Source organism: Triticum dicoccoides, chromosome 5B (assembly GCF_002162155.2).
Source record: "Triticum dicoccoides isolate Atlit2015 ecotype Zavitan chromosome 5B, WEW_v2.0, whole genome shotgun sequence".
NCBI classification, from domain to species: Eukaryota; Viridiplantae; Streptophyta; class Magnoliopsida; order Poales; family Poaceae; genus Triticum; species Triticum dicoccoides.
Window position 1 is genome coordinate 573780507 of NC_041389.1, and position 24898 is coordinate 573805404.

The 24898-nt window shown below is 42.8% G+C and overlaps 2 protein-coding genes across 16 annotated transcripts; one reads left to right on the forward strand and one right to left on the reverse strand.

The window, feature by feature from the left end:
• Positions 1-4871: 4871 nt before the first annotated feature.
• Positions 4872-5638, reverse strand: LOC119310151. Its single transcript, XM_037585989.1, has one exon. The coding sequence runs from the start codon at positions 5636-5638 to the stop codon at positions 5015-5017; it is 624 nt and encodes a 207-aa protein (XP_037441886.1). The 3' UTR covers positions 4872-5014.
• A 3526-nt stretch (positions 5639-9164) lies between these two features.
• Positions 9165-12884, forward strand: LOC119311722. 15 transcript variants are annotated; one of them, XR_005151158.1, is made up of 7 exons: positions 9165-10341; positions 10466-10552; positions 10656-10714; positions 10917-10978; positions 11132-11181; positions 11454-12224; positions 12395-12884. XR_005151158.1 is itself a non-coding variant. In XM_037587410.1 (4 exons), the coding sequence occupies exons 1-4, from the start codon at positions 11106-11108 to the stop codon at positions 12470-12472; spliced, it is 402 nt and encodes a 133-aa protein (XP_037443307.1). In that variant the 5' UTR covers positions 10987-11105; the 3' UTR covers positions 12473-12884. The 15 variants fall into 15 exon arrangements, 3 of the variants coding, with proteins under 3 accessions (XP_037443307.1, XP_037443308.1, XP_037443309.1); XR_005151161.1 differs by having other exon boundaries at positions 11454-11796; XR_005151163.1 differs by having other exon boundaries at positions 11454-11779.
• Positions 12885-24898: the final 12014 nt, after the last annotated feature.

The following is a 24898-nucleotide window of genomic DNA, read 5'->3' on the forward strand; positions in this document are numbered from 1 at the left end:
ATTATTTTTTTTATTTTTTTAATCAGTGACGATTGTTATTAAAATTCAACTATCGAAATAAAAAACAATGAAGAAAATCAAAAAAAAAATTGCTGGTTCTCGCTCGGAGCCTCGCATGCTTTTTTTTTAATAGGCAGCCCCGCTGGGTTTCTTGTAATAACACTACTATAATTTCTCAAGTCAAACATGTAACATGTAGTTGCATATATTTGACACGATGTCAACACACAGATAATAGCAGTAGTAGCACGACAGATTCATGGCGATAATGCCGTTAATATTTGAACACAGGGACCGCCTACAAAACCAGGAAAATCCACACACACACGACCAACTTGGCCGGTGGATAGCTTTCCGTCGTGCATATTCCAAAGACAGCGAGAACTCAAGTTGCATCAGGGATTCTGTCTAGCCAACTTGGGTTTATCCACATCGTCGAGGCCTCCCCGGCCATGAAACAGATCCTCCAAATCCTGGCCACATTTTTTCTTCCTCCCTCATTGCGAGTGACAGGGCCAGCGCTGTGACATGTGAGCCAGGAAAACGGCCAATGTGCATGTGGCTGGGGGACATCCCGCTGAGCACTGGCCATTGGCCAACTCACGAGCCGTCATCTCACTTCTCAAGCTCTATTAAATATACTCCATGTCTTGCTTAGTATATCCAGATGCTGACTATATGATCTTGCAACATCATCTATAATCAAGCTCATAGCTGTTAAGTACAATAGTTGTATTTAAACAACTTTATTGATACATGACTCATCTCTCTCATATAAATTGTCTAAAAGCACATGCTATAACCGGCAGTTAATCAGTACTAGTGTGGTTCTCTTCTCCCTCATCTTCTCTCTCTTCCATCTCATAAAAACATACTCCCACATCATCATAATATTGTACTTGCTCTCACATGCCATGCAGGGGCAAAGCTGCTCATAGAGGATGGAGCCAGCCAGTTGGCAGGAGGCCGTCGTCAAGCTCATTGACGGTGACATGTGGCTGGTGATAATTGATCGTATTTATTTATGAGAAAAATCTTGACAAAGTCTCACGCCATTATTGGGGTTCATCTCTCTGTGGTCCGTCTTTGATTAGACAGAAACAGAACCTCGCATACCCTTCCTTCTTTACTAAAAGAGGAAGAATACTTCTGGTCTCTTTGTTTATCGCCGATGCAGACAATTTTGAAATTTATTGTAATAATACCTGTAGCATGAATAAATACATAACAGATAAGACTTACATACAGTGGAAAATTGAAAGGTCAAAAATCATTGTCCAAACATCACTACCTTGGATTGCACGCGGTTTAGGTAACTGTCGCTGACAATGGTTTTTGATCTTTCAGTTTCCATTGTATGTAAGTCTTATCTGTTATATTTTGATGATCACGACGAGGCTCCAGTTGAACAAATAACATGAAATATCCTGCATTTTTTCGTATCTTAAGTTGCATACACAAAATTGTGCAACTTATGTCTATCGATATGCTCAACTTCAACTTGTACCAAGTCAACATGAAAAATAGAAACTATAATTTTACATTAAAGCAAATAATTGTTTAGCTAAAAACATTAGAATTACACAGCAATTAGAAATTAGGTAGATAGATAATAATAACAAGTCATCAATAACAAATAGAAAACATGAGCAAGAGCAAAAGAAAAAATGCATTAACTTACCATTCATATAGAGAAACTTATATTGTATATTTTAATAGGATAGGCATACTACATAAGTTGCACATTTCTGATTCGCTTGGTTGCACAAAACAATTATGTGCAACTTCGGTATATTAAAAAGTCCAACCAAGAAATAAATAGACAAAAAGTCATGGAATCTACTTATCATTCAAATTTGAATATACATAATAATAAGTAATATGATACACATGAATAGGTTGCGGGCTTCGTACATAGTCAGTTGCACAATATAAACATGTACAACTTCAGTGTATAAAAAGTGCAACCATGGACTAAAATGATACAAACTAAAAGAAAACATGAATTGGTTGATCATTCATATTTAAACATAGAAATACTACGCTAAAGTTACAGAAGGGCACATCTCGTAGGGTACATCGAAATATTTCATATTCAAAACAGTGTAACCGTGAAATAAACAATCTCATCTCTACCCTTGTTGTAGAAGAGGCATGTGTCGTACGGTATAGCAACATATTTCATTAGTCAATGATCAAATGCTTCCCTTAGAGCATAATCAAAGGTCTAGGAAAGACAAGCAAAAAATTGTCTACTCCAGAGAGAAATCATGTCATGTCGCATTGACAGATCAAATGGGTCATATTTCAATGGAGTATTTGATAGTCCATTTATTTAGGTGCTCTAAGTTAAGTATATGCGCATGTAGTATCCAAAATTCTAAATACACTCATGATAGTCAAAACTTTATAACTGCATAGGTTGGGCTTAGGGTGCTTAAGCAACGTCTAGGGGCTAGGCAAAGGTCAACTGCCTCACCTACGCCTATCCCTTTTTTTAATCCTGTACATCACCATGTTCTACGCAACAGATCCATTGGTAGCTGCTTCGTGGTTTGCACCTAAGCTGCCATTGACGTCGCAAATGTTATGGGAGAGGATACCACACCGGTTATTCCATCGCGAACAATGGTGTTGTGCAAGACGTCTTGGGTTAGCCCAGCGGCCGACCGCTGCAGCAGCGAGGTAGCCCATGACGTTATGGAGCGTGTATGTAGAGGAACAAGTGGGAGGCAGGAACGGTGTGCTACGCGTGCAACAACCTCACCAGAACGGTGCAGGTTGGTTTCAACTTGACATGAACGAAGTGGTTGGTATTTTCTCATTGGTTTTGCCGATGATTTTTCCCATGAGGTAGACATGGCAGCTGACGAGTTTGCGCAGTATTACCAGGGGAGAAATGAAGAGGTTGAGATATGTGCAACTTTAGTGTATCAAAAAGTGCAACCTTGAAAAGAAATAAAGAACAACACAGAAATTATGAATCTAATAATTAGTCATGTCTGCTTATAGAACTACAAAATACATGACCAAAGATAAGACTTTTAAAATGCTTATCTAAAAACATAGTTTCTCCATAAAATGTACAAAAGATAATAAATGAATTAAACAGCAATTTCAAAGGCCCAAAAAGCCTGACTTGAAAGCCCGTTAGAATACACAGAGCCCAAACAGAAAGCAGAAATACCCAGAAAACCCTATGCGCCGCTCGTTGCGTCAAAATGTCGACGCAACGCACAGAGGGAAGCCCCGCATCGCTAGCAATGGGCCAGCCCATTATACAAAATCTAGGCAGACGGTTTTGGGAACCAGCTAGAAGGTTCCCTGAACCGTTTTTTTTACCGGTTTTTCCTGCTTCTGCTTGGTTTTTTTTGTATTTCGTTTTTTTCTTTTTTCAGCTATATTATATCTTTTTCTTCTTTCTTAATTTTGTTTTTTCGCTTTGACGTTTATTTATTTTTCAAGTTTATTGTTTTAAAGATCATCTTTCGAAAATTGTTCAATTTTTTCAAAAAATGTCCCTCTTTTAAAAAATATTTGAAATTTGAAAAAATGTACATGTTTCAAAAATTGTTCATAAATTCAAAAAATGTTTCTATTTAAGAAAATTGTTCGCATTTTTCATAAATTTTGAAAATTATTTGCATTTTCAAAATTGTTCTGGAATTTCAATAAATGTCCTAGTTATTACAAAAAATGTTTGAAAGTTTTCTTTTCAAATTTTTGACAATGTTCAGAAAATGTTCCTATTTTAAAAAAATCACAAATTTTTAAAATTGTTCACGTTTTCATTTTTTCAGGAGTTTAAAAAATGTTCACAAGTTTCTTAAAAATCATGTTTTCAAATTTTGTTCTGGAATTTTCAAATATGTTCGTGTTTTCCAAAAAAAAATTGGAATTTGAAAAATGTTCCCGTTTCAAAAAATTGTTCGTGATTTTTCAAAAAATGTACCTGTTTTTCAAAAATGTTATAGTTTTCTAAAATATTTTTCACAATCTTGAAAAGTGTTTGTGTTTCACAGAACGTTCCAGGTTTTGAAAATAAAATTGCTTTCGAAAATTTTGAACTAATTCGGATCTGTGCAGCGTGTTTGGTTCTTTAAGTTTGATGCTCCAGTATGGTCAGATACGGCTCGTAGCTCAGCTGGTAGGTACGCGAGCTTTATAGCGGTCGATCTTGTGTTCGAATCCTCTGCGGCGCAAGAAATACCCATCCAAAGACCCGGTACACTCCCAATGAAAATTGAACAAGGCCAGAACACACGGCAATTAGCGACAATGTTCTAAGGGTTTGTTTGATTTAAGGGTTTGTTTGATTTATGCCCAAGGTTGCCCCGCCAAAGTATTGGATAGCCAAAATTTTGATTGAGATTTTGGTTGCCCATGATTTGACCAACATTGACAAGAAAAATGAAGTAGAGTTGGCTAGAGTTCATTGGCCACAATACAAGCACACCCTAAATAGGTCGGCCGAGAATTAGTATGTTTATATCATGTAATCCTTTCTATAACTATGTGTTACAGTCTTAGGCTAGTCATAGTGGTGAGGAACTTTAAGCAGTAACATACACGTTATCCTATGCTATGTTACCATCACTATAGTGGGGAGGAACATTATGCAAACCTCTATTTATTAGCTTATATATTCATACTGTCTTGGAATATGTGATGTTCCGATAACTAGCTATGTTACCACCCCTTCCTCTTTCCTCATTAAATGTTTGCCACATCAGCTTTTTGTCCTACGTGGCATTGATGTTACTACTAAGTTCCTCCCCACTATGACTAGCCTTACAGAAAACATAACTTTCAAAAGTAACTTCGATCATTGGTAATCTGGTATTGCCGATGATTTTTCCCATGAGATTACATGTCAAAATTTGAATATTACAGTCAAAGTTGTGTAAGCTTGACTCTGTATAGCCGTCGAGGCACATCTATTCTGACGACAAAGAACTAGCATAATCCAGTCTTGTGCCAGTGCAGTAATTCTGCGGGCACGCGCACGTCATCTTCACTTGCCATTCTTGTTCCCGGGGTAGAACCCCCACTTGGGCTGCTGGGCGGTCTGAACGCCGCCGCCGCCCGGGGGCACGTCCATCTCCGTCCCTTCGGCAGCGCCGTCGTACGCCTTAGGCTCGTCGCGGGCCTGATCCGCCGGCTCGTCGCCGCCATTCGCCGGCAGCCAGCTGGTAGGCGCGGTTGGCCCCTTGGACGGGTTGAGCAGCGAAGCCCACATGGCGACCTGCTCCCGCCGGGTCTCATCGCCGTACGGCGACTTCCCAAGCTGCCTGCCGCTCGCCGCGTAGGCGCCCAGCTCCGGTGGCGTGCCCGACCCCCACATCATCGGCTTTCCCTCTGCCGGGTACCCCGGGTACTTCGGGTACCCTGGGTGGTAGTGCAGGCCGCCGCCGCCTGCGTACCGGTAGTACGGCAGCCACTTCCCCGCCCTCGCGGCCGCGTCGGCGGCACGCCAGTGCGCCGCGCCCTCGAAGGCCGACGGTGGCAGTGCAAGCGCGGACGTCCCGGAGCTCACCGGCCTCGCGGGCATCGGCCGGGCGTCGGCGAACGGGCAGGCGCGGAGGAAGCTGAGGAGGCAGAGCGCCGTCACGGCGTTGACGGCGAGGATGCGGGCCATGACTATGATGTAAATATGTAATGCGAGCTAGCTTAGCTCGAGCTGTGACTTGTTTGAACTGATGTGGCGAAGCATGATGGCAGCGCCATAATATACGGGAGGAACTCCGGGAAGACGCGGCGTACGTGAGAGCTCTAGTAGCTGGCGAGCAGGTGATGGAAGAACTGAAGCTGCCGAGCGCGTGAGGAGTACCTGCTTCGTAGCTACTGTTGCTTCATCGATCAGTTGACCGGTCACAGGCGATTCAATGACGGGGCTAGAATGGTAGGTTGGTCACGCATTGGATGAGATGCGTGCTTCAAGTAGAGTACTCACTTTTGTCATTTTTCCTCTGTATATTAGCTTTGACTGAAGTCAACCTTTATAAAATTTGATCAAGTTTAGAGAAAAAAATATCACCGTTTTAATACCAAAGAAATATTATTAGATGCATTGCATAGAATATATTTTTATATTTTATTTATTTGGTACCGTGGATGTTTGATGTTTTTTATTATAAAGTTAGTCAATGTCTACAAAGTTTGATTTAAGACAAATCTAAAACACGGACTAGAAAGGAGCTGAGGTACTAGTAGTTCACTCGCCTGTCCAACCTGTGTTGATCGGAACTGGAGCCAGAGTACCAAGACACACAACCACGTTGACTGCTCCACACAACAGCTCCAACGAGACAAACCTAAATAAGAAAAATTCAAATCTGAAGAACCAGATCTGGGGACACACCATCCTCCACACGCCTCCCAATGAAACGGAGAAGCGCCATCAAAACGAGAGCAAGGCGGAAGACTTTATTTCCTTCGCATTATGCAAGACGCGCAACCCACAATTATGAGATGTCGATAACATCGGTTGTGCATGAATGAGTTTACCACTCAATGCTCAATCTTGGTTCAGTCATGTGCTGGGTTGTTAAGCACAGGAAATGTTGTGTTCGCCAAAACTGTCGTCATCACGATTCAGGAATGACAACCTCCAAGTGCAGGGAATTGTTATAGTACTTCTCAACATGAATGTGAAACTAATGAGCTCATACAAGATAAATGTAGGTTTCCTATTCTCTCAAGTTATGCATGCCACACTTACAGAACTATCTATGCACTGTAGTGTTGCTTTACCTAGACTCTCTAACTAAAAATGTTGCAATGGTAATAACTAAAGTACTAAAGCTGTACTAACTTTGCGATAATTAATATGGAATGGAAGGAGTATTATTTCTTATTTTGAACAAGGTAAGAGAGAGCTTGAGTGTGTGTTTGCGGAAGAGGTTGTCGATTTGTCCCTGGACAATTGCCTACGATAATATAATCGATACACATGCTTGTTACAAATTGATATGTAGGAGAGGCATGTGTTTACCATGTTGTATTAACTCACATGTACTTATGAATGAACCCTTACCAAGAATCCACAACGATAACTATTAAGGTAAAAACACAAAGATAATCTTATCCTCTAGGGTTCCTTTCGAATCCCATAGCTTATAATTCATACACTTCGGTAACGTTTATTCTGTAACTACAGTCTCCCTACATATATTCATCTTAACACATTCCTAGCCCTCATCTGTGATTCAATATAATTGTGCACCTCTATACTAACACAAGAGGACATCACCATAACAAAACATATAATTTATACCAATCATACTAGATCACCCTCGCTGCGGGCCAAAATAACTACTCACGCATAAAAGAAAATCCAGCAACCCATAGGAAATAATTTACTGTATCAAATATCATGTCTTGGTAGTAGATTAAAGAGGTTTTACAATGGTCAACACACTGTTACAAGGAAAAATATGGTGATGGTGATGGTGGAAAAGTCGTCGGAGGCAGCGATGGTTCCCTGAGCAACATTCTGCCGTCGGGTGAAGGGAAGGGGAGAGACCCCCCCCCCCCGGTTGGGAAACGGATTTCCCTCTGGTTTTGGTAGCCTTGGTTGTGGAGAATGAAAGCCTTCCCCGAGATCGGATCGGACTTTCAGGGGAATTATTTGTGGATTCTAAAATATGTGGTCTGTCACCGTTTTATTAATTTACGAAGATCCATAACTTTCGATACTCTTAACAATAGGGCGGGTCCAAAACTTCGGAGAAAAGCTTATAGAAAAAGGAGAGTACTAGAAGCCTTCTAAAATACCCAGACGTGCACTCCAAGCACGCCAGGGGTTTGGGTGTTTGGGCCTCCTCACCCAAATCTAGTTCCTCTCGCTTTATATTGAAAAAAAAACCGGCCTCATATTTTTCTAGGTCTTTTTCATAAGTAAAAAATACATGTTTTCCATGAGGAAATCAACACTCAAAAATAGGATCTGGCACTAGGAACTCTATTTATATGTTAGTCCAAATAAACATAAACTTTTTTGCATGAATGATAAAATGATGGCATGAGCCATACAAAAGTAATAAATATGTTTGTGACGTATCAATGGCTTTGCTTGAAGCAACATAAGGTGATTTGGAATGGGCCACACCACATGGTCGGAGGGGTCAATCAACCATACGATACTACTTGAGGTTTTCACCAAGAAAAATCCTTTTTGATGCTATGTGCGTCAAAATGTCAGGATGACACACATTCAAGCTACTGAAATTGCAAAGCAATGATGTTATACTGGGTTATGATCGGCTATATTGTCGCAGTCCAATCAATTTATATTGGAAGGCTTTTATTCTCTTGTTGCTTTTGGGTTAGGCTAGGTTCTTTGAGTTTTTTGGCGACTTTCTTTTCCGGTGTCTTTATTTTGTTTTTTTCTCATTTTTTTCTTTTCCCTTTTTTGTTATTTTAAATCCCTATATAATTTATTTTTTACATAATTTTAGGATCCATGTTTTTATATTAAAACATGTTAACTTTTTAAGAATTCATAAAGCTTTTAAAATAGCATGAACATTTTTATAGGCACCGTTTCATAAAAATTACATGAAAAAATTGAAAAATTAACGAATATTTTTTTGTTCATGGATTTTTTAGTTGCCAACATTTATAATTTTATAGACATTATCTATTTCTGTGCACATTTATAATTCATGTAATTTTTCAAAAATTCATAAAATTGTATACGAATATATTTCAAAATTTCGGAGCATTGTACAGAAACACTGAGTAAAACTCCGGTGGAAACCGTAAAAATACAAAATGAGCAGAAAGAAAACTCGCTGCAAAAAGAGCAGCGCACAGAGAGTCAGGACGCTGATTGGCCTGGCCCAGTAGAAGACACTCTCTTCCGCCTTACCGGGCTGTGAATAAACTGGGTTGGCCTGACCTGGTCACGGGCCTGCACATACATACGCCTCCAACTAATCCTTAAAAAGGAAACTATCTTTCCCTACTAATAAACCAGCGATTGCTTCGGGTCTTACGTCGCCGGCCGTTTTGCAGAAAAGACCCTCTGTTTTTATGAAATCAACCCGCAGTCCCTTCTTTAGCGGATCTGGAAAAATGCTTTGTTTTTGCACAAAAGACCCCGTGGTTTGGAGTATTCAACCCGTGATCCTTTTTAAATCGGGACGGGGTCAATGCGGCGGCTCAAGCGGCTGGGGGCGGCGCGGCGGCTCGATGTAGATCGGCGGCAGCGGTTGGAGCTTGCAGGGGGCGGATCCGTGCACGGCAGGGGCTGGGGAGGCGGATCAGGAGGCCGGCGGCGAGGTGGGGTCACCAGTGACGACGAGGATGGCCGGAGCGCGGATTCCCTGGCGGATCCATGGAGTCTGAGGCTCCTAGGCAAGGAAGGGAAGTGAGGGAGAGAAGGAGGGAGTAAGGAGGGGCGGCGCAGCGACCTAGGCAGGAGCTTGCCGGAGCCGGGCGATGGTGGACGGGCACGGGAGACAGAGGGATCCGGCGTGGCGGCGCGAAGTCCTTGCAGGTGGCGCACCTCGGCCGTCATCGAGGCCACCGCCGCCACCTGCCGGTGCAACGAGGCAGAGGAGGATCTCCTGGTTTTGCTTCGTCGCCAACTCCATGTTCACGGTCGTGGTTCTAATCCCTCTCTTGCCACTCCACTGTTTTGATTTATTGTATACGTGCAGTTCATCTCCCAGTGACCCAGTCGCTGGCTGGATGTGTCTATATCTCTCATCATTTTGTCAAATCAGATAACCTATCAGTAGGAAATTATTTTCCTCCACTTTGCAAGACCACATAACCAATTTACTATCAGCGGTCTATACGATTAATTTCTAACTTTGCAGGATCATTCTGACTCGGCATCTGTCACTCTAACAAGTGTTCGTCTTTAATGTCCTACACTATATTCTGCAACAAAATTTGCCCTGTGTGCATGAGTACCAATAATTTGGGTTATTTCGTTTTGTTGAAATGATGATAAAATTGAGTTAAGCGAGTTGGAGCTACTGCACCCCTAGCCTGAGTGGAATGAGCTCATGGAGCGCCTCGAAGGCCCCGACAACGGTGGCAGTAGGCGTTGCCATTAGATCTGGAGGTAGAGGGAGTCACCACGAGGAGCGGCAACCGAAGACAGGCAGCATCGACCGTGTCAAGCAAGCTGTAGGAGGCCTGCGCGACTCCTTGCCGATCACTTGACAGTCCAAGCCTGCAATAGTGTCGATTCAGGTAGGCGTGTGGCATGGCCGAATCCTGCCCGATCAAGGCCAACCAATGGACATGTTGTATGCATCGATGTCCCAATCCAGCAGGCAATACATGTCTGCAAACAGTCCTGAAAAAAGTCATTCGATAAGAAAAGTAAGTGCTTAGTTGTGCTCAATTTTCTCCTAAAAGAAACAGTTAACTTGTATAGCTTGCATCAATGACCTCATAGTCCATACAATATTTTATATGCATCAAAACTAAGTTCTGTATGCTGCAGAAACTCAGGAAAGTATGGTGGTTCTACGTCACTAGGCAAATCAGAGGAGACTACCCATCTATAATGACAGGTGGTGGTAGACACCTGGTATTTCTGCATCGATGAAATGTCTTTTGTGGAACTCAAAAAATGGAGAGAGTTCAGAAAAAATAAATTTGAATGGAGATTAATACTGGTTTCTTTTGTGCAGAATTGTAGTGATGCATTCTCTTCCGACAGGCTCCAAATGATGGTTATTCTGTAGGATTGGTAAGACAAGCTTCTGGAGATTGGTTTCTCATGCGGCTCCTTGTGATGTTGAAATTAGTGTATCGCTCATTTCTTTCCTTGCTTCCTGTAGCAGTTGCATTGATAGTAGGTTGAGAATTCATTTATGGAATAGTCCACTGATGTTCCGTAATTAGCTTTCTGCTTATATTAAACTGACTGTACATTTGTGACAATGCAACAGGGAGATGGATGTATTGTCCTTGTCCGTGCTGTTTGCTTTTGTGGGAAGAAAAAAATGTTGAGGTAAAGGGGTCTCATAGCTTGAAGGCGTTTGGTCCATTGATGTAGTAACTAACAACTTCGTTTGGCTGCTAATTGCTTTGCCTGAAAGCTGTCTTTCAAAGTAATAATACTCCATCTGTCATAATTTATGTACTGTAGTTTCATGGTTCGCAGTGTGGTTTTCGATGGTGGATGTGACATCCGACGATTGCCGAGGAAGAAAGGTGCGGGGGAGAGAATCAATTTGTGGTTTATGAATGGAAACCTTGTGCCAACATGTTTGATATGTTTGCTTATTACTATATGTTTGCTTATTACTCAATGATATGATCACTGCAATTTTTATGTTATTTCGTGAAAACGACAATCAACTAGGGCTTAGTTTATTTTTGGTACTGATTTATAGTTTGTTTGGTAACCACATCACACCTTCTTAAACTTTAGACAGTTAAATGTGATTTATGTTTCCTCCTAATTCATCTTTTCTGCCTTTCAGGTTGCATTGGCAAATGGGGCCTCAACAATCTCTTGTGCCATTTGAACTTTAATTTGATTATCGATGAAGCAAGATATTCTAGATTTATCGAATCCTATTTTTTTCATCAGATCGATATGGTTGTCTGTACGAACTACGGCATAAGCTTCTTTGAGCAGCTTTTGACGGTGTTTCCATCTTTTAATTTCTCAGCAATTGCAAGTACCAACCTCAGAGTTGAAAGTAAGTGATGCATATTTTTCACGGATCAAATAGGAATCACTACCACAGTACTGGCCTAACTTCTGTACTAATGCCTACATCAACCGCCTGGGAAGAAGTTCTAGGTACATCTATTGAATCGGTCGGTTTATCTTCCTTTATCTATAACTCGATATAGATATTAGGCAAGTAGGCTATTACAGTACAGGTGGACCACTTTTAGACATGCCATATTCTTTGTCTGAATAACAAAATTATTTTCACATGGAAACCTCACACAAAATCGTTGTTTAAATCATTGTTGGATGTTCCATTCTTTCATTATTTTGTTACATTCAAACTAAGAATAATGCAAGAAAAAAAACCTTCATTGTTCTAGAGAGGTGTTGGAGGCTCAGAGCTGCATATTCTAATGATATAACTGTCAATTACAAAATAAGACCAAACACTGTTTCTACGAGTTAGCATCAAGTTGCCAGGAGCAGTGAAGCGCCAATAATGGTCAACTATGGTGCTTGAGGAGATGGATATATGTAGTTGTAAGGTTGCAGATATAGGCTGGAGCAATATGTAAGTACTATTACAGAATTACTTCAGCTTATGCTGAGTGTTTCCATTAGCTAGATGGTTGTGCTTCATGTCCTAGGATCACATGCCCTTTATGTTCAGAGTACGGTCTGATTATGAATAAGATAATAAAAGGGTCGTTACTTCTAACTAGACATTTTGTTAATTTCCAGTTGAAGGCTTCCACGCGCCACCTCCTTCTCCCCCTCCTTCGCCGGGTCGAGAAGGGAGCAGCGACGAAGCAGAGGTAGACGTGGACACGTGGTAGGAGCCAAGGGGGGAACGGGGAAAGGCGGACGCGAGATCCGTGAAGCCAGAGAAGGTACGTGAGCTTGTCCACCGCAGGCTATAGCTCCAAAATCGGCGGTGTCAGCCGCCACCAGTGCCACCGTGTTCGCCTCCGGCTGGCCTGGTAGCAACAAAAGTATGGCTGCAGGTGTGGTTCATTCAGTTTTGTAGTTCGATTTACTTGCTTGTGCATATGTGCGTGTATACTGAGAGAGAGGGAGAGATTATTCTGTTCTAGCAGTCATATTTCTGTCGCAAATCTGCTCCCCTCCACTCCTTTTTCATTTAACTGAAATCTGAATGTGAAAAGCAGTTGCAAATTAAGAGCAGCAGAGTAAATGTTCAAAAGTTCAGAGCAGGTGCATGTTTTTGAGATTTAGAGGAAGTGTAAGCTAGAAGATGGGTTGCCATGCTTTGTAAGTATGATTAGTTGGAGTACTATTCCATCCGATGGCAGTGCAAAGTTGAAGTAGGCGTTGACGAAGGACGTTAGGGTATGTTCTTCACGTCCACACATAATTGTCCAAAAAGCAACAAATCATTTTTTCTTTGTGAAAAGGCCTAAGGCCAAATATTAACGGACACATGTCCTTACAAACTCACCCGTACGGAAAAACATTCAAATCTCTGGGGAGCCGAGCTCTTGTTCTTCCTGCATCCCTATGAGCCTCTACCTAGACGGATCAAACTTTTTCAGACCAGGAGCTTATGGAAGCAGTGGCTGAGAAGTCGCTGATGTAGATCAGGAGATGTCATCGGTCGCAATTTGTGAAGAAAACCGCTGCCCCGGATAGGAAAATGTGAGAAGGGCATGTGGAAACTACAAGACCATGAAAATTGATCGAATCCGAACAGATCCCCCCAGAAACCTAAACATACAAAATCCTGTCGGAGACACAGGCCCACACACCCTCGACCGCGAATAAGCACAACAATGAAACGGGGATAGGACACGGAAAACCATATTCCTACGGAGGGATGACACGCTCTCTCGGTTCCCTGTCCAAAATCCTAAGACAACTGAGAACCCGTCGCCGCCTAGGATCCCGTCGTGTAGCCCTCTTCTCCAATGACCAGGCTAGGTCGGGCTGCCACTGAAGGTAGCCAACACGCTGGAGTTGAGACGCAACCCAGACCACCCACCAATGCACACGCAGTAACCGGCCCTCCATCGCACGGCCCACCAGGGCACAACATCTCCGAAGGACGTCCTCGTCGCCGACGGCTCTGCGTGGGTTGTGACCGGTAATGTACCATGGCGGAGGCAAGAGGAGGAGAGGCGATCTAGGTTTTCTTGTGGAGGTGGCTGAAGAGCAGACTCATACCTCAAACTAAAGCATTGCTTCGTGATAATTCAACTACGGCAACACGAAGGCATATTCACCTTATAGCGAATGAGGGCAACCTTATTTTCGACATTTGTCTTGGATATAAGAAGTGGCACACAGTGGCACTCGAGAGGAGCAAGTTTTAAAAAAAGATTGCCCGGTGCAACGCACGGGCATTTGTACTAGTCCTAAAAAAATACATACGCCTCCAACTGCTTGCTTGGAACAACTTTGTCGAAATACTACCCAAAAAAAACTTTTTCGAACTACCTTTCCCTAAAAGAAATAGCTTTGTCTAAGTACCTCGTACAAAAATATTGAAACAAAGCAGTGTGTATTTCACGCACTAATTTGAAGATTAAGCTGTATATACTCGTCAAAAAAAACAAAAAAGATGAAGCAGTCTGTATAGTAGCTCCCAAAGTTCTCCGCATAAGTAGGTAGGAAGGGCCGAACTGTTCAGAAGCAGCCCGGCAGTATTGTCATGATTGATGAATCACAGTTAATATCTAATTTGTGGAGAAATGCAAGGCTTTTTACGTATCCGCGTACTGCTATTTACCATTTCAGTAGCACAACCTGGACATGCGGCAAAGGCCCAAAACCCCCACAGTGCAGGATCGAGGGAGGAACACGAACACATGCTGCAGCAGCAAGCTGAAGCCCTTTACCTGTCCCGGGAAGTAGCTGGAGTCCTGGAAAGTGATCCAGGAGGCTGTCACAGCATCAACCAACCACGCATCGCTGTCGCCTAATCAATTTACCAGCGCATCATTTTACCTTGGCATGCAAGTGACCAGTCACCTCCCCCTCCTCAGCTCCCGTGGCCAAGCCGTTTCGAACAGCAAAAATATCTCTCTCGCGTGGCAAATTGGAAACCAAGAAGGCTCGAGAGGGGAAAACGACGAGCTCCAAGTGAGATGAGATGTGCGTACCTCTCACAGATTCCCCAAACAGGAACTGCAGTCGGTTTGCACATGCCGGGGAGGGGTTAAAAAAATTAATTACGTTTTTTGTTGGGGGAGGGAGGGGGGTTAATAATTAATTAAAGAAAGACCTGCATCGATCAATCACACAATCTCATCATGTATCTTCATATCATCTTAACCAAGCTTCTCTAGCTACACGTGTAGTTGCTGGTAACCAAGCATGTGTGGATAACATTACTATCAGACGAACATTAAGCCTTCCAACTCCATAGTGTTACGCTGGTGAACGTTACATGGAGAAAGATGTGCAGTTCGATTCTCAAGTTGCCCCTGTTGGACACTTGATGTAATCTTAGTTAGTAGTGCTAGAGCAATATTTGGTTTATATGTATTTGGTGGTTTAGCTTTTATCTTATCTCCATGAGAGGCTTCTTGCCCTTCAAGTCTATACCCCTATATATACTTGTTCGTGAGGCTTAAGAGCATCTACAGCCGGACATCTCAAACCGGCCTCAACCCGGTTATTGATTGGTCATGATTTTCTGACCCGGACGGCCCCCTCAAACGAGCCTCAAACGCCTGGGCTGACCGTCACCCCTCATATCCAACCCAAATATGGGGCGGATATATGGGGCGCCCGGGCACGTCCGCCACATCGGTCTGATGGCAGGGTCCCACGCGAAAACCCGGTGGTCCGACGGACACCGCGTCCGTCGCCGCAGTGTGAACACCATGCGGCGCCGCTTTGGCTCCGATGGAGATGGAGGAGGCGGAGCAGCCGGAGCCGGAGCTACCGAAGCAGGAGTTGGCGGTTTTCAACATGGAGCAGGTGGAAGTGGAGTTTGTCATCGCCCAATCGGACGAGATGGCGGAGCAGCAGGCCATCCTGGAGTCCATCCAGGATGAGACCAATGTGGAGGCCAACCGGGTGTTCCTCTGCTAGGGGCAGGCGGCGTCCAACGCGCTCTTTGTCGAACTCAACGCAGAGATAGAGGAGGAGGAGCCGGAGCGGAGCAGTCGGAGGAGCCGGAGCTGCAGCTGCCGCCCATGTTGCCGGAGCCGAGCACGGAGATCATCGACATCTCCGACGACGAGTAGCTAGGTGATCAACATAGTACGTAGGTTTATTTCGTTTGCATGTCTTTGTATGGATTTAAGAGTTGGGGAACACAGTAATTTAAAAAAAATATCTATGATCACGCAAGATCTATCTAGGTGATGCATAGCAACGAGACGGGGAGTGTATCTTCACACCCTTGATGTAGTCGTACACCTTCACGATCCGTCCCGATCAAGTACCGAACATACGGCACCTCCGCGTTCAGCACACGTTCAGCTTGATGACGTACTCGCCTTCTTGATCCAGCAAGACGGGCGAAGTAGTAGATGAGTTCTGGCAACACGACGGCGTGGTGACGGTGTTGGTGAAGAACAATCTCCGCAGGGCTTTGCCTAAGCACTAAGGAAACTATGACGGAGGATAAACTAGAGGGGACGGGGTTGCCGGCACACGGCTTGGTGTTTCTTGATGTGTCTTTGGTGCTAGCCCTGCCCCTCTATTTATATGTTGAGCTTTGGGGTCGAAACTTGGAGTAAAAGCCTCCACAAAGTCGGTTTCACCCGAAAGGCAAGAGTCCTTCTCGGACTCCAGGGCCAGACGCCAGGGTTCCCGGCGTCTGGATCCAGACGCCAGGGACCCTGGCGTCTGGCCCCTGGACTCCTCAAAACTCCCTTGTGCGCTTTTCAAAAACCTTGTGGGCTTTCCCTTTTGGCCCAAATAAAGTGTTCTCGTACCCAAACATTTCGGGAAACATCCGGATCCCCTTCCGGTGAATTCTGGAACCCTTCCGGAGATCAAACACTATTATCCCATATATCAATCTTTATCTTCGGACCATTCCGGAGTTCCGCGTCATGTCCGTGATCACATCCGGGACTCTGAACAACATTCGGTTACCAACATACATAACTCATATAATACTATATCGTCAACGAACGTTAAGCGTGCGGACCCTATGGGTTCGAGAACAACGAACGTTAAGCGTGTGGACCCTATGGGTACGAGAACTAGTAGAAATGACCGAGACATCTCTCTAGTCAATAACCAATAGCGGAACCTGGATGCCCATATTGGCTCCTACATATTCTACAAAGATCTTTATCGGTCGAACCGCACAACAACATATGTTGTTCCCTTTGTCATCGATATGTTACTTGCCCGAGATTCGATCGCCGATATCATCATACCTAGTTCAATCTCGTTACCGGCAAGTCTCTTTACTCATTCCGTAATACTTCATCCCGCAACTAACTCATTAGTCACAATGCTTGCAAGGCTTATAGTGATGAGTATTACCGAGAGGGCCAGAGATACCTCTCCGAAACACGGAGTGACAAATCCTAATCTCGATCTTTGCCAACCCAACAAACACCTTCGGATACACCTGTAGAGCAACTTTATAATCACCCTTTTACGTTGTGATGTTTGGTAGCACACAAAGTGTTCCTCCAGTATTCGGGATTTGCATAATCTCATAGTCTGAGGAACATGTATAAGTCATGAAGAAAGCAGTAGCAATGAAACTGAAAGGATCATAATGCTAAGCTAACGAATGGGTCATGTCCATCACATCATTCTCCTAATGATGTGATCCCGTTCATCAAATGACAACACATGTATATGGTTAGGAAACATAACCATCTTTGATTAACGAGATAGTCAAGTAAAGGCATACTAGGGACAATATGTTTTGTCTATGTATTCACGCATGTACTAAGTTTCTGGTTAATACAATTCTAGCATGAATAATAAACATTTATCATGAAATAAGGAAATAAATAATAACTTTATTACTGCCTCTAGGGCATATTTCCTTCAGTCTCCCACTTGCACTAAAGTCAATAATCTAGATTACACAGTAATGATTCTAACACCCATGGAGCTTTGGTGCTGATCATGTTTTGCTCATGGAAGAGGCTTAGTCAACGGGTCTGCAACATTCAGATCCGTATGTATCTTGCAAATCTCAATGTCCCCCTCCGACACTTGATGATGGATGGAATTGAAGCATCTCTTGATGTGGTTGGTTCTCTTGTGAAATCTGGATTCCTTTGCCAAGGTAATTGCACCAGTATTGTCACAAAAGATTTTCATTGGACCCGATGCACTAGGTATAACACCTAGATCGGATATGAACTCCTTCATCCAAACTCCTTCATTTGCTGCTTTCGGAGCAGCAATGTACTCCGCTTCACATGTAGATCCCGACATGATGCTCTGCTTGGAACTGCACCAACTGACATCTCCTCCATTCAATAAAAATACGTATCCGATTTGCGACTTAGAGTCATCCAGATCAGTGTCAAAGCTTGCACCGACATAACCGCTTACGATGAGCTCCTTTTCACCTCCATAAACGAGAAACATATCCTTAGTCCTTTTCAGGTATTTCAGGATGTTCTTGACCACTATCCAGTGCTCCACTCTGGGATTAATTTGGTACCTCCCTGTTATGCTTATAGCAAGGCACGCATCAGGTCTAGTACACAGCATTGCATACATGATAGATCTATGGCTGAAGCATAGGGAATGACTTTTATTTTCTCTCTATCTTCTACAATGGTCGGGCATTGAGTCTGACTCAACTTTACACCTTGTAACACAGGCAACAACCCTTTCTTTGACTGATCTATTTTGAACTTCTTCGAAACTTTATCAAGGTATGTGCTTTGTGAAAGTCCAGTTAAGCGTCTTGATCTATCTCTATAGATCTTGATGTCTAATATGTAAGCAGCTTCACTGAGGTCTTTCATGGAAAAACTCTTATTCAGGTATCCCTTTATGCTATCTAGAAATTCTATATCATTTTCAATTAACAATATGTCATCTACATATAAGATTAGAAATGCTACAGAGCTCCCACTCACTTTCTTGTAAATACAGGCTTCTCCAAAAGTTTTATAAAACCATATGCTTTGATCACACTATCAAAGCGTTTATTCCAACTCCGAGAGGCTTGAATCGCTGGAGCTTGCACACTTTGTTAGCTCCCTTTGGATCGACAAAACCTTCTGGTTGCATCATATACAACTCTTCTTCCAGAAATCCATTCAGGAATGCAGTTTTGACATCCATTTGCCAAATTTCATAATCATAAAATACAACAATTGCTAACATGATTCGGACAGACTTAAGCATCGCTACGGGTGAGAAAGTCTCATCGTAGTCAACTCCTTGAACTTGTCGAAAACCTTTCACAACAAGTCGAGCTTTATATACAATAACATTATCGTCAGCATCGGTCTTCTTCTTGAAGATCCATTTATTTTCTATGGCTTACCGATCATCGGGCAAATCCACCAAAGTCCACACTTTGTTCTCATACATGGATCCCATCTCAGATTTCATGGCCTCAAGTCATTTCGCGGAATCTGGGCTCATCATCACTTGCTCATAGTTCGTAGGTTCACCATGGTCGAGTAACATGACTTCCAGAACAGGATTACCGTACCACTCTGGTGCGGATCTTACTCTGGAAGACCTACGAGGTTCGGTAGTAACTTGATCTGAAGTTTCATGATCATCATCGTTAACTTCCTAACTAATTGGTGCAGGAACCACTGGAACTGATTTCTGTGATGAACTACTTTCCAATAAGGGAGAAGGTACAATTACCTCATCAAGTTCTACTTTCCTCCTACTCACTTCTTTCGAGAGAAAATCCTTCTCTAGAAAGGATCCAGTCTTAGCAACAAAGATTTTGCCTTTGGATCTGTGATCGAATGTGTACCCAACTGTTTTCTTTGGTATCCTATGAAGACACACTTCTTCAATTTGGGTTCGAGCTTATCAGGTTGAAGTTTTTTCACATAAGCATCGCATCCCCAAACTTTAAGAAACGACAACTTTGATTTCTTGCCAAACCACAGTTCATAAGGCGTCGTCTCAACGAATTTTGATGTTGCCCTATTTAAAGTGAATGCAGCCGTCTCTAAAGCATGTCCCCAAAACGATAGCGGTAAATCAGTACAAGAAATCATAGATTGCACCATATCCAATAAAGTGCGATTACAACGTTCAGACACACCATTTCGCTGTGGTGTTCTAGGTGGCGTTAGTTGTGAAACTATCCCATGTTGTTTCAAATGAAGACCAAACTCATAACTTAAATATTCTTCTCCATGATCAGATCGTAGAAACTTTATTTTCTTGTTACGATGATTTTCCACTTCACTCTGAAATTCTTTGAACTTTTCAAATGTCTCAGACTTATGTTTCATTAAGTAGATATAACCATATCTACTCAAATCATCTGTGAAGGTAAGAAAATAACGATACCCGTCACGAGCCTCAACACTCATTGGACCGCATACATCGATATGTATTATTTTCAACAAGTCAGTAGCTCATTCCATTGTTCCGGAGAACGGATTTTAGTCATCTTGCCCATAAGGCATGGTTCGCAAGCACCAAGTGATTCATAATCAAGTGATTCCAAAAGTCCATCAGCATGGAGTTTCTTCATGTGTTTTACACCGATATGACCCAAACGGCAGTGCCACAAATAAGTTACACTATCATTATCAACTTTGCATCTTTTGGCTTCAATATTATGAATATGTGTATCATCACTATCAAGATTCAACAAAAATAGACCACTCATTAAGGGTGCATGATCATAAAAGATATTACTCATATAAATAGAACAACCATTATTCTCCGATTTAAATGAATAACCATCTCGCATCAAACAAGATCCAGATATAATGTTCATGCTCAACGCTGGCACGAAATAACAACTATTCAGTTCTAAAACTAATCCTGATGGTAGATGTAGAGGTAGCGTGCCGACGACGATCACATCGACATTGGAACCATTTCCCACGCGCATCATCACCTTGTCCCTAGCCAATCTTCATTTAATCTGCAGCCCCTGTTTCGAGTTGCAAATATGAGCAACAGAACCAATATCAAATACCCGGCGCTACTACGAGCATTAGTAAGGCACACATCAATAACATGTATATCAAATATACCATTCACTTTGCCATCCTTCTTATCCGCCAAATACTTGGGGCAGTTCCGCTTCCAGTGATCAGTCCCTTTGCAGTAGAAGCACTTAGTTTCAGGCTTAGGTCCAGACTTGGGTTTCTTCTCTTGAGCAGCAAGCTTTTTTCCCGTTCTTCTTGAAGTTCCCCTTCTTCTCTTTGCCCTTTTTCTTGAAACTAGTGGTCATGTTGACCATCAACTTGATGCTCCTTTTTGATTTCTACCTCTGCAACCTTTAGCATCGCGAAGAGTTCGGGAATAGTCTTGTTCATCCCTTGCATATAATAGTTCATCACGAAGCCTTTATAGCTTGGCGGGAGTGATTAAAGAACTCTGTCAATGGCCCTATCATCAGGAAGATTAACTCCCAGCTGAGTCAAGTGGTTATGGTGGTTATGGTAACCAGCCATTCTGAGTATTGTTCACTGACAGAACTATTCTCCTCCATTTTGCAGCTGTAGAATTTGTTGGAGACTTCATATCTCTCAACTTGGGCATTTGCTTGAAATATTAACTTCAACTCCTGAAACATCTCATATGCTCCATGACGTTCAAAACGTCTTTAAAGTACCGATTCTAAGCCATAAAGCATGACACACTGAACTATCGAGTAGTCGTCAACACGCGTCTGCCAGGCATTCACAATGTCTGCAGTTGCTGGCGTAGGTGGTACACCTAACGGTGCTTCTAGGACATAATTCTTCTATGCAGCAATGAGGATAATCCTCAAGTTATGGACCCAGTCCGTGTAGTTGCTGCCATCATCTTTCAACTTAGCTTTCTCTAGGAACGCATTAAAATTCAAAGGAACGATAGCACGGGCCATTGATCTACTATAACATAGACATGCAAAATAACTATCGTGACTAAGTTCATGATAAATTAAAGTTCAATTAATCATATTACTTAAGAACTCCCACTTAGATAGACATACCTCTAGTCATCTAAATGATCATGTGATCCAAATCAACTAAACCATGTGCGATCATCATGTGAGATGAAGTAGTTTTCAATGGTGAACATCACTATGTTGATCATATCTACTATATGATTCACGTTCGACCTTTCGGTCTCAGTGTTCCGAGGCCACATCTGCATATGCTAGGCTCGTCAAGTTTAACCCGAGTATTCGGCGTGTGCAAAAACTAGCTTGCACCCTTTGTATGTGAACGTAGAGCTTATCACACCCGATCATCACGTGGTGTCTTGGCACGACGAACTGTAGCAACTGTAGCAAAATTTAGTAAGGGATCATCTTATGATGCTACCGCTGTACTAAGCAAAATAAGATGCATAAAAGATAAACATCACATGCAATCAAAATATGTGACATGATATGGTCATCATCATCTTGTGCTCATGATCTTCATCACCGAAGCATCGTCATGATCTCCATCGTCACCGGCGCGACACCTTGATCTCCATCGTAGCATCGTTGTCGTCTCGCCAACTATTGGTACTACGACTATCATACCGCTTAGTGATAAAGTAAAACAATTACATGGCGATTGCATTGCATATAATAAAGCGACAACCATATGGCTCCTGCCAATTGCCGATAACTTTGTTACAAAACATGATCATCTCATACAACAATTTATATACATCATGCCTTGACCATATCACATCACAGCAAGCCCTACAAAAACAAGTTAGCCGTCCTCCACTTTGTTGTTGCAAGTTTTACATGGCTGTTATGGGCTTCTAGCAAGAACCTTTCTTACCTATGCATCAAAACCACAACGATTTTTTGTTAAGTGTGTTGTTTTAACCTTCAACAAGGACCGGCCGTAGTCAAAGTCGATTCAACTAAAGTTGGAGAAACAAACACCCGCCAGCCACCTTTGTGCAAAAGCACGTCGGTAGAACCAGTCTCATGAATGCGGTCATGTAATGTCGGTCCGGGCCGCTTCATCCAATAATACTGCCAAATCGAAGTAAGACGTTGGTGGTAAGCAGTATGACTATTGTCGCCCACAACTCTTTGTGTTCTACTCGTGCATATAACATCTACGCATAGACCTGGCTTGGATGCCACTGTTGGGGAACGCAGTAATTTCAAAATATTTCCTACGATCACGCAAGATATATCTAGATGATGCATAGCAACGAGAGGGGGAGTGTATCTTCATACCCTTGAAGATTGCAAAGCGGAAGCGTTTATCAACGCGGTTGATGTAGTCGTACACCTTCACGATCCGTCCCGATCAAGTACCGAACATACGGCACCTCCGCGTTCAGCACACGTTCAACTCGATGGCGTCCTCGCCTTCTTGATCCAGCAAGACGGGCGAAGTAGTACATGAGTTCCGGCAGCACGACGGCGTGGTGACGGTGTTGGTGAGGAACAATCTTCGCAGGGCTTCGCCTAAGCACTAAGGAAACTATGACAAAGGATAAACTAGAGGGGACGGGGTTCCCGGCACACGGCTTGGTGTTTCTTGATGTGTCTTTGGTGCTAGCCCTGCCCCTCTATTTATATGTTGAGCCTTGGGGTCGAAACTTGGAGTAAAAGCCTCCACAAAGTCGGTTTCACCTGAAAGGCAAGAGTCCTTCTCGGACTGCAGGGCTAGACGCCGATCCAGTCCTGGCATCTGGCCCCTGGACTCCGCAAAATTTCCTTGTGCGCTTTCCAAAAACCTTGTGGGCTTTCCCTTTCAGCCCAAATAAAGTGTTCTCGTACCCAAACATTTCGGGAAACATCCGGAACCCGTTCCGGTGAATTCCAGAACCCTTCCGGAGACCAAACACTATTATCCCATATATCAATCTTTATTTTCGGACCATTCCGGAGTTCCTCGTCATGTCCGTGATCACATCCGGGACTCCGAACAACATTCAGTCACCAACATACATAACTCATATAATATTATATCGTCAACGAACATTAAGCGTGCGGACCCTACGGGTTCGAGAACTATGTAGACATGACCGAGACACCTCTCTGGTCAATAACCAATAGAGGAACCTGGATACCCATATTGGCTCCTACATATTCTACGAAGATCTTTATCAGTCGAACTGCATAACAACATATGTTGTTCCCTTTGTCATCGATATGTTACTTGCCCGAGATTCCATCGTCGGTATCATCATACCTAGTTCAATCTCGTTACCGGCAAGTCTCTTTACTCGTTCTGTAATACTTCATCCCGCAACTAACTCATTAGTCACAATGCTTGCAAGCTTATAATGATGAGTATTACCGAGAGGGCCCAGAGATACCTCTCCGAAATACGGAGTGTCAAATCCTAATCTCGATCTATGCCAACCCAACAAACAACTTCGGAGACACCTGTAGAGCACCTTTATAATCACCCTTTTACGTTGTAACGTTTGGTAGCACACAAAGTGTTCCTCCGGTATTCGGGAGTTGCATAATCTCATAGTCTGAGGAACATGTATAAGTCATGAAGAAAGCAGTAGCAATGAAACTGAAACGATCATAATGCTAACCTAATGGATGGGTCATGTCCATCACATCATTCTCCTAATGATGTGGTCTCGTTCATCAAATAAGAACACATGTCTATGGTTAGGAAACATAACCATCTTTGATTAACGAGATAGTCAAGTAGAGACATACTATGTCCGGACGCGCCCGAGCAGGTCCACGGCGTTTGAGGGGCCATATTTGACATATCTGGCTGTAGATGCCTAATACAACATCCGACGCATTACGCCAATCATCCCTCTTTATTCCTTCTAACAAGTACTTTCTCCGTTTCTAAATATTTGTCTTTCTAGAGATTTCAACAAGTGACTACATTTGAAACAAAATGAGTGAATCTACACTTTAAATATGTCTATATACAACCACATGTGATAGTCCATTTAAAATCTCTAAAAGGACAAATGTTTAGGACCAGAGGGAGTAATATTTACCAGCCGCCAATGAACGAACGCTACCACCATCTCTGTTTTAAAACGATGTCATGATTTTAGTTTAAATTTGGATTAGTTATTTTAGTTTAAATTTAGATTAAAGCCACAATACTTATTTTGAGACGGACGGAGTACCTTTTAGTCCTCGTTCTCTGTCGCCAGCTACCCGCAGCTAGCGGGTTGATCGACGGCGACAGG

Excerpts from the sequence above, each read along its gene's own strand:
- LOC119310151 (XM_037585989.1), bottom strand. The coding sequence starts at position 5,638 with ATGGCCCGCATCCTCGCCGTCAACGCCGTGACGGCGCTCTGCCTCCTC.
- LOC119311722 (XM_037587410.1), top strand. The coding sequence starts at position 11,106 with ATGTACTGTAGTTTCATGGTTCGCAGTGTGGTTTTCGATGGTGGATGT. Across the intron at positions 11,676-11,770 it reads TACCAACCTCAGAGTTGAAA|AAGTTCTAGGTACATCTATT; the intron begins GTAAGTGATGCA and ends CCGCCTGGGAAG. Across the intron at positions 11,797-12,394 it reads TAGGTACATCTATTGAATCG|TTGAAGGCTTCCACGCGCCA; the intron begins GTCGGTTTATCT and ends GTTAATTTCCAG.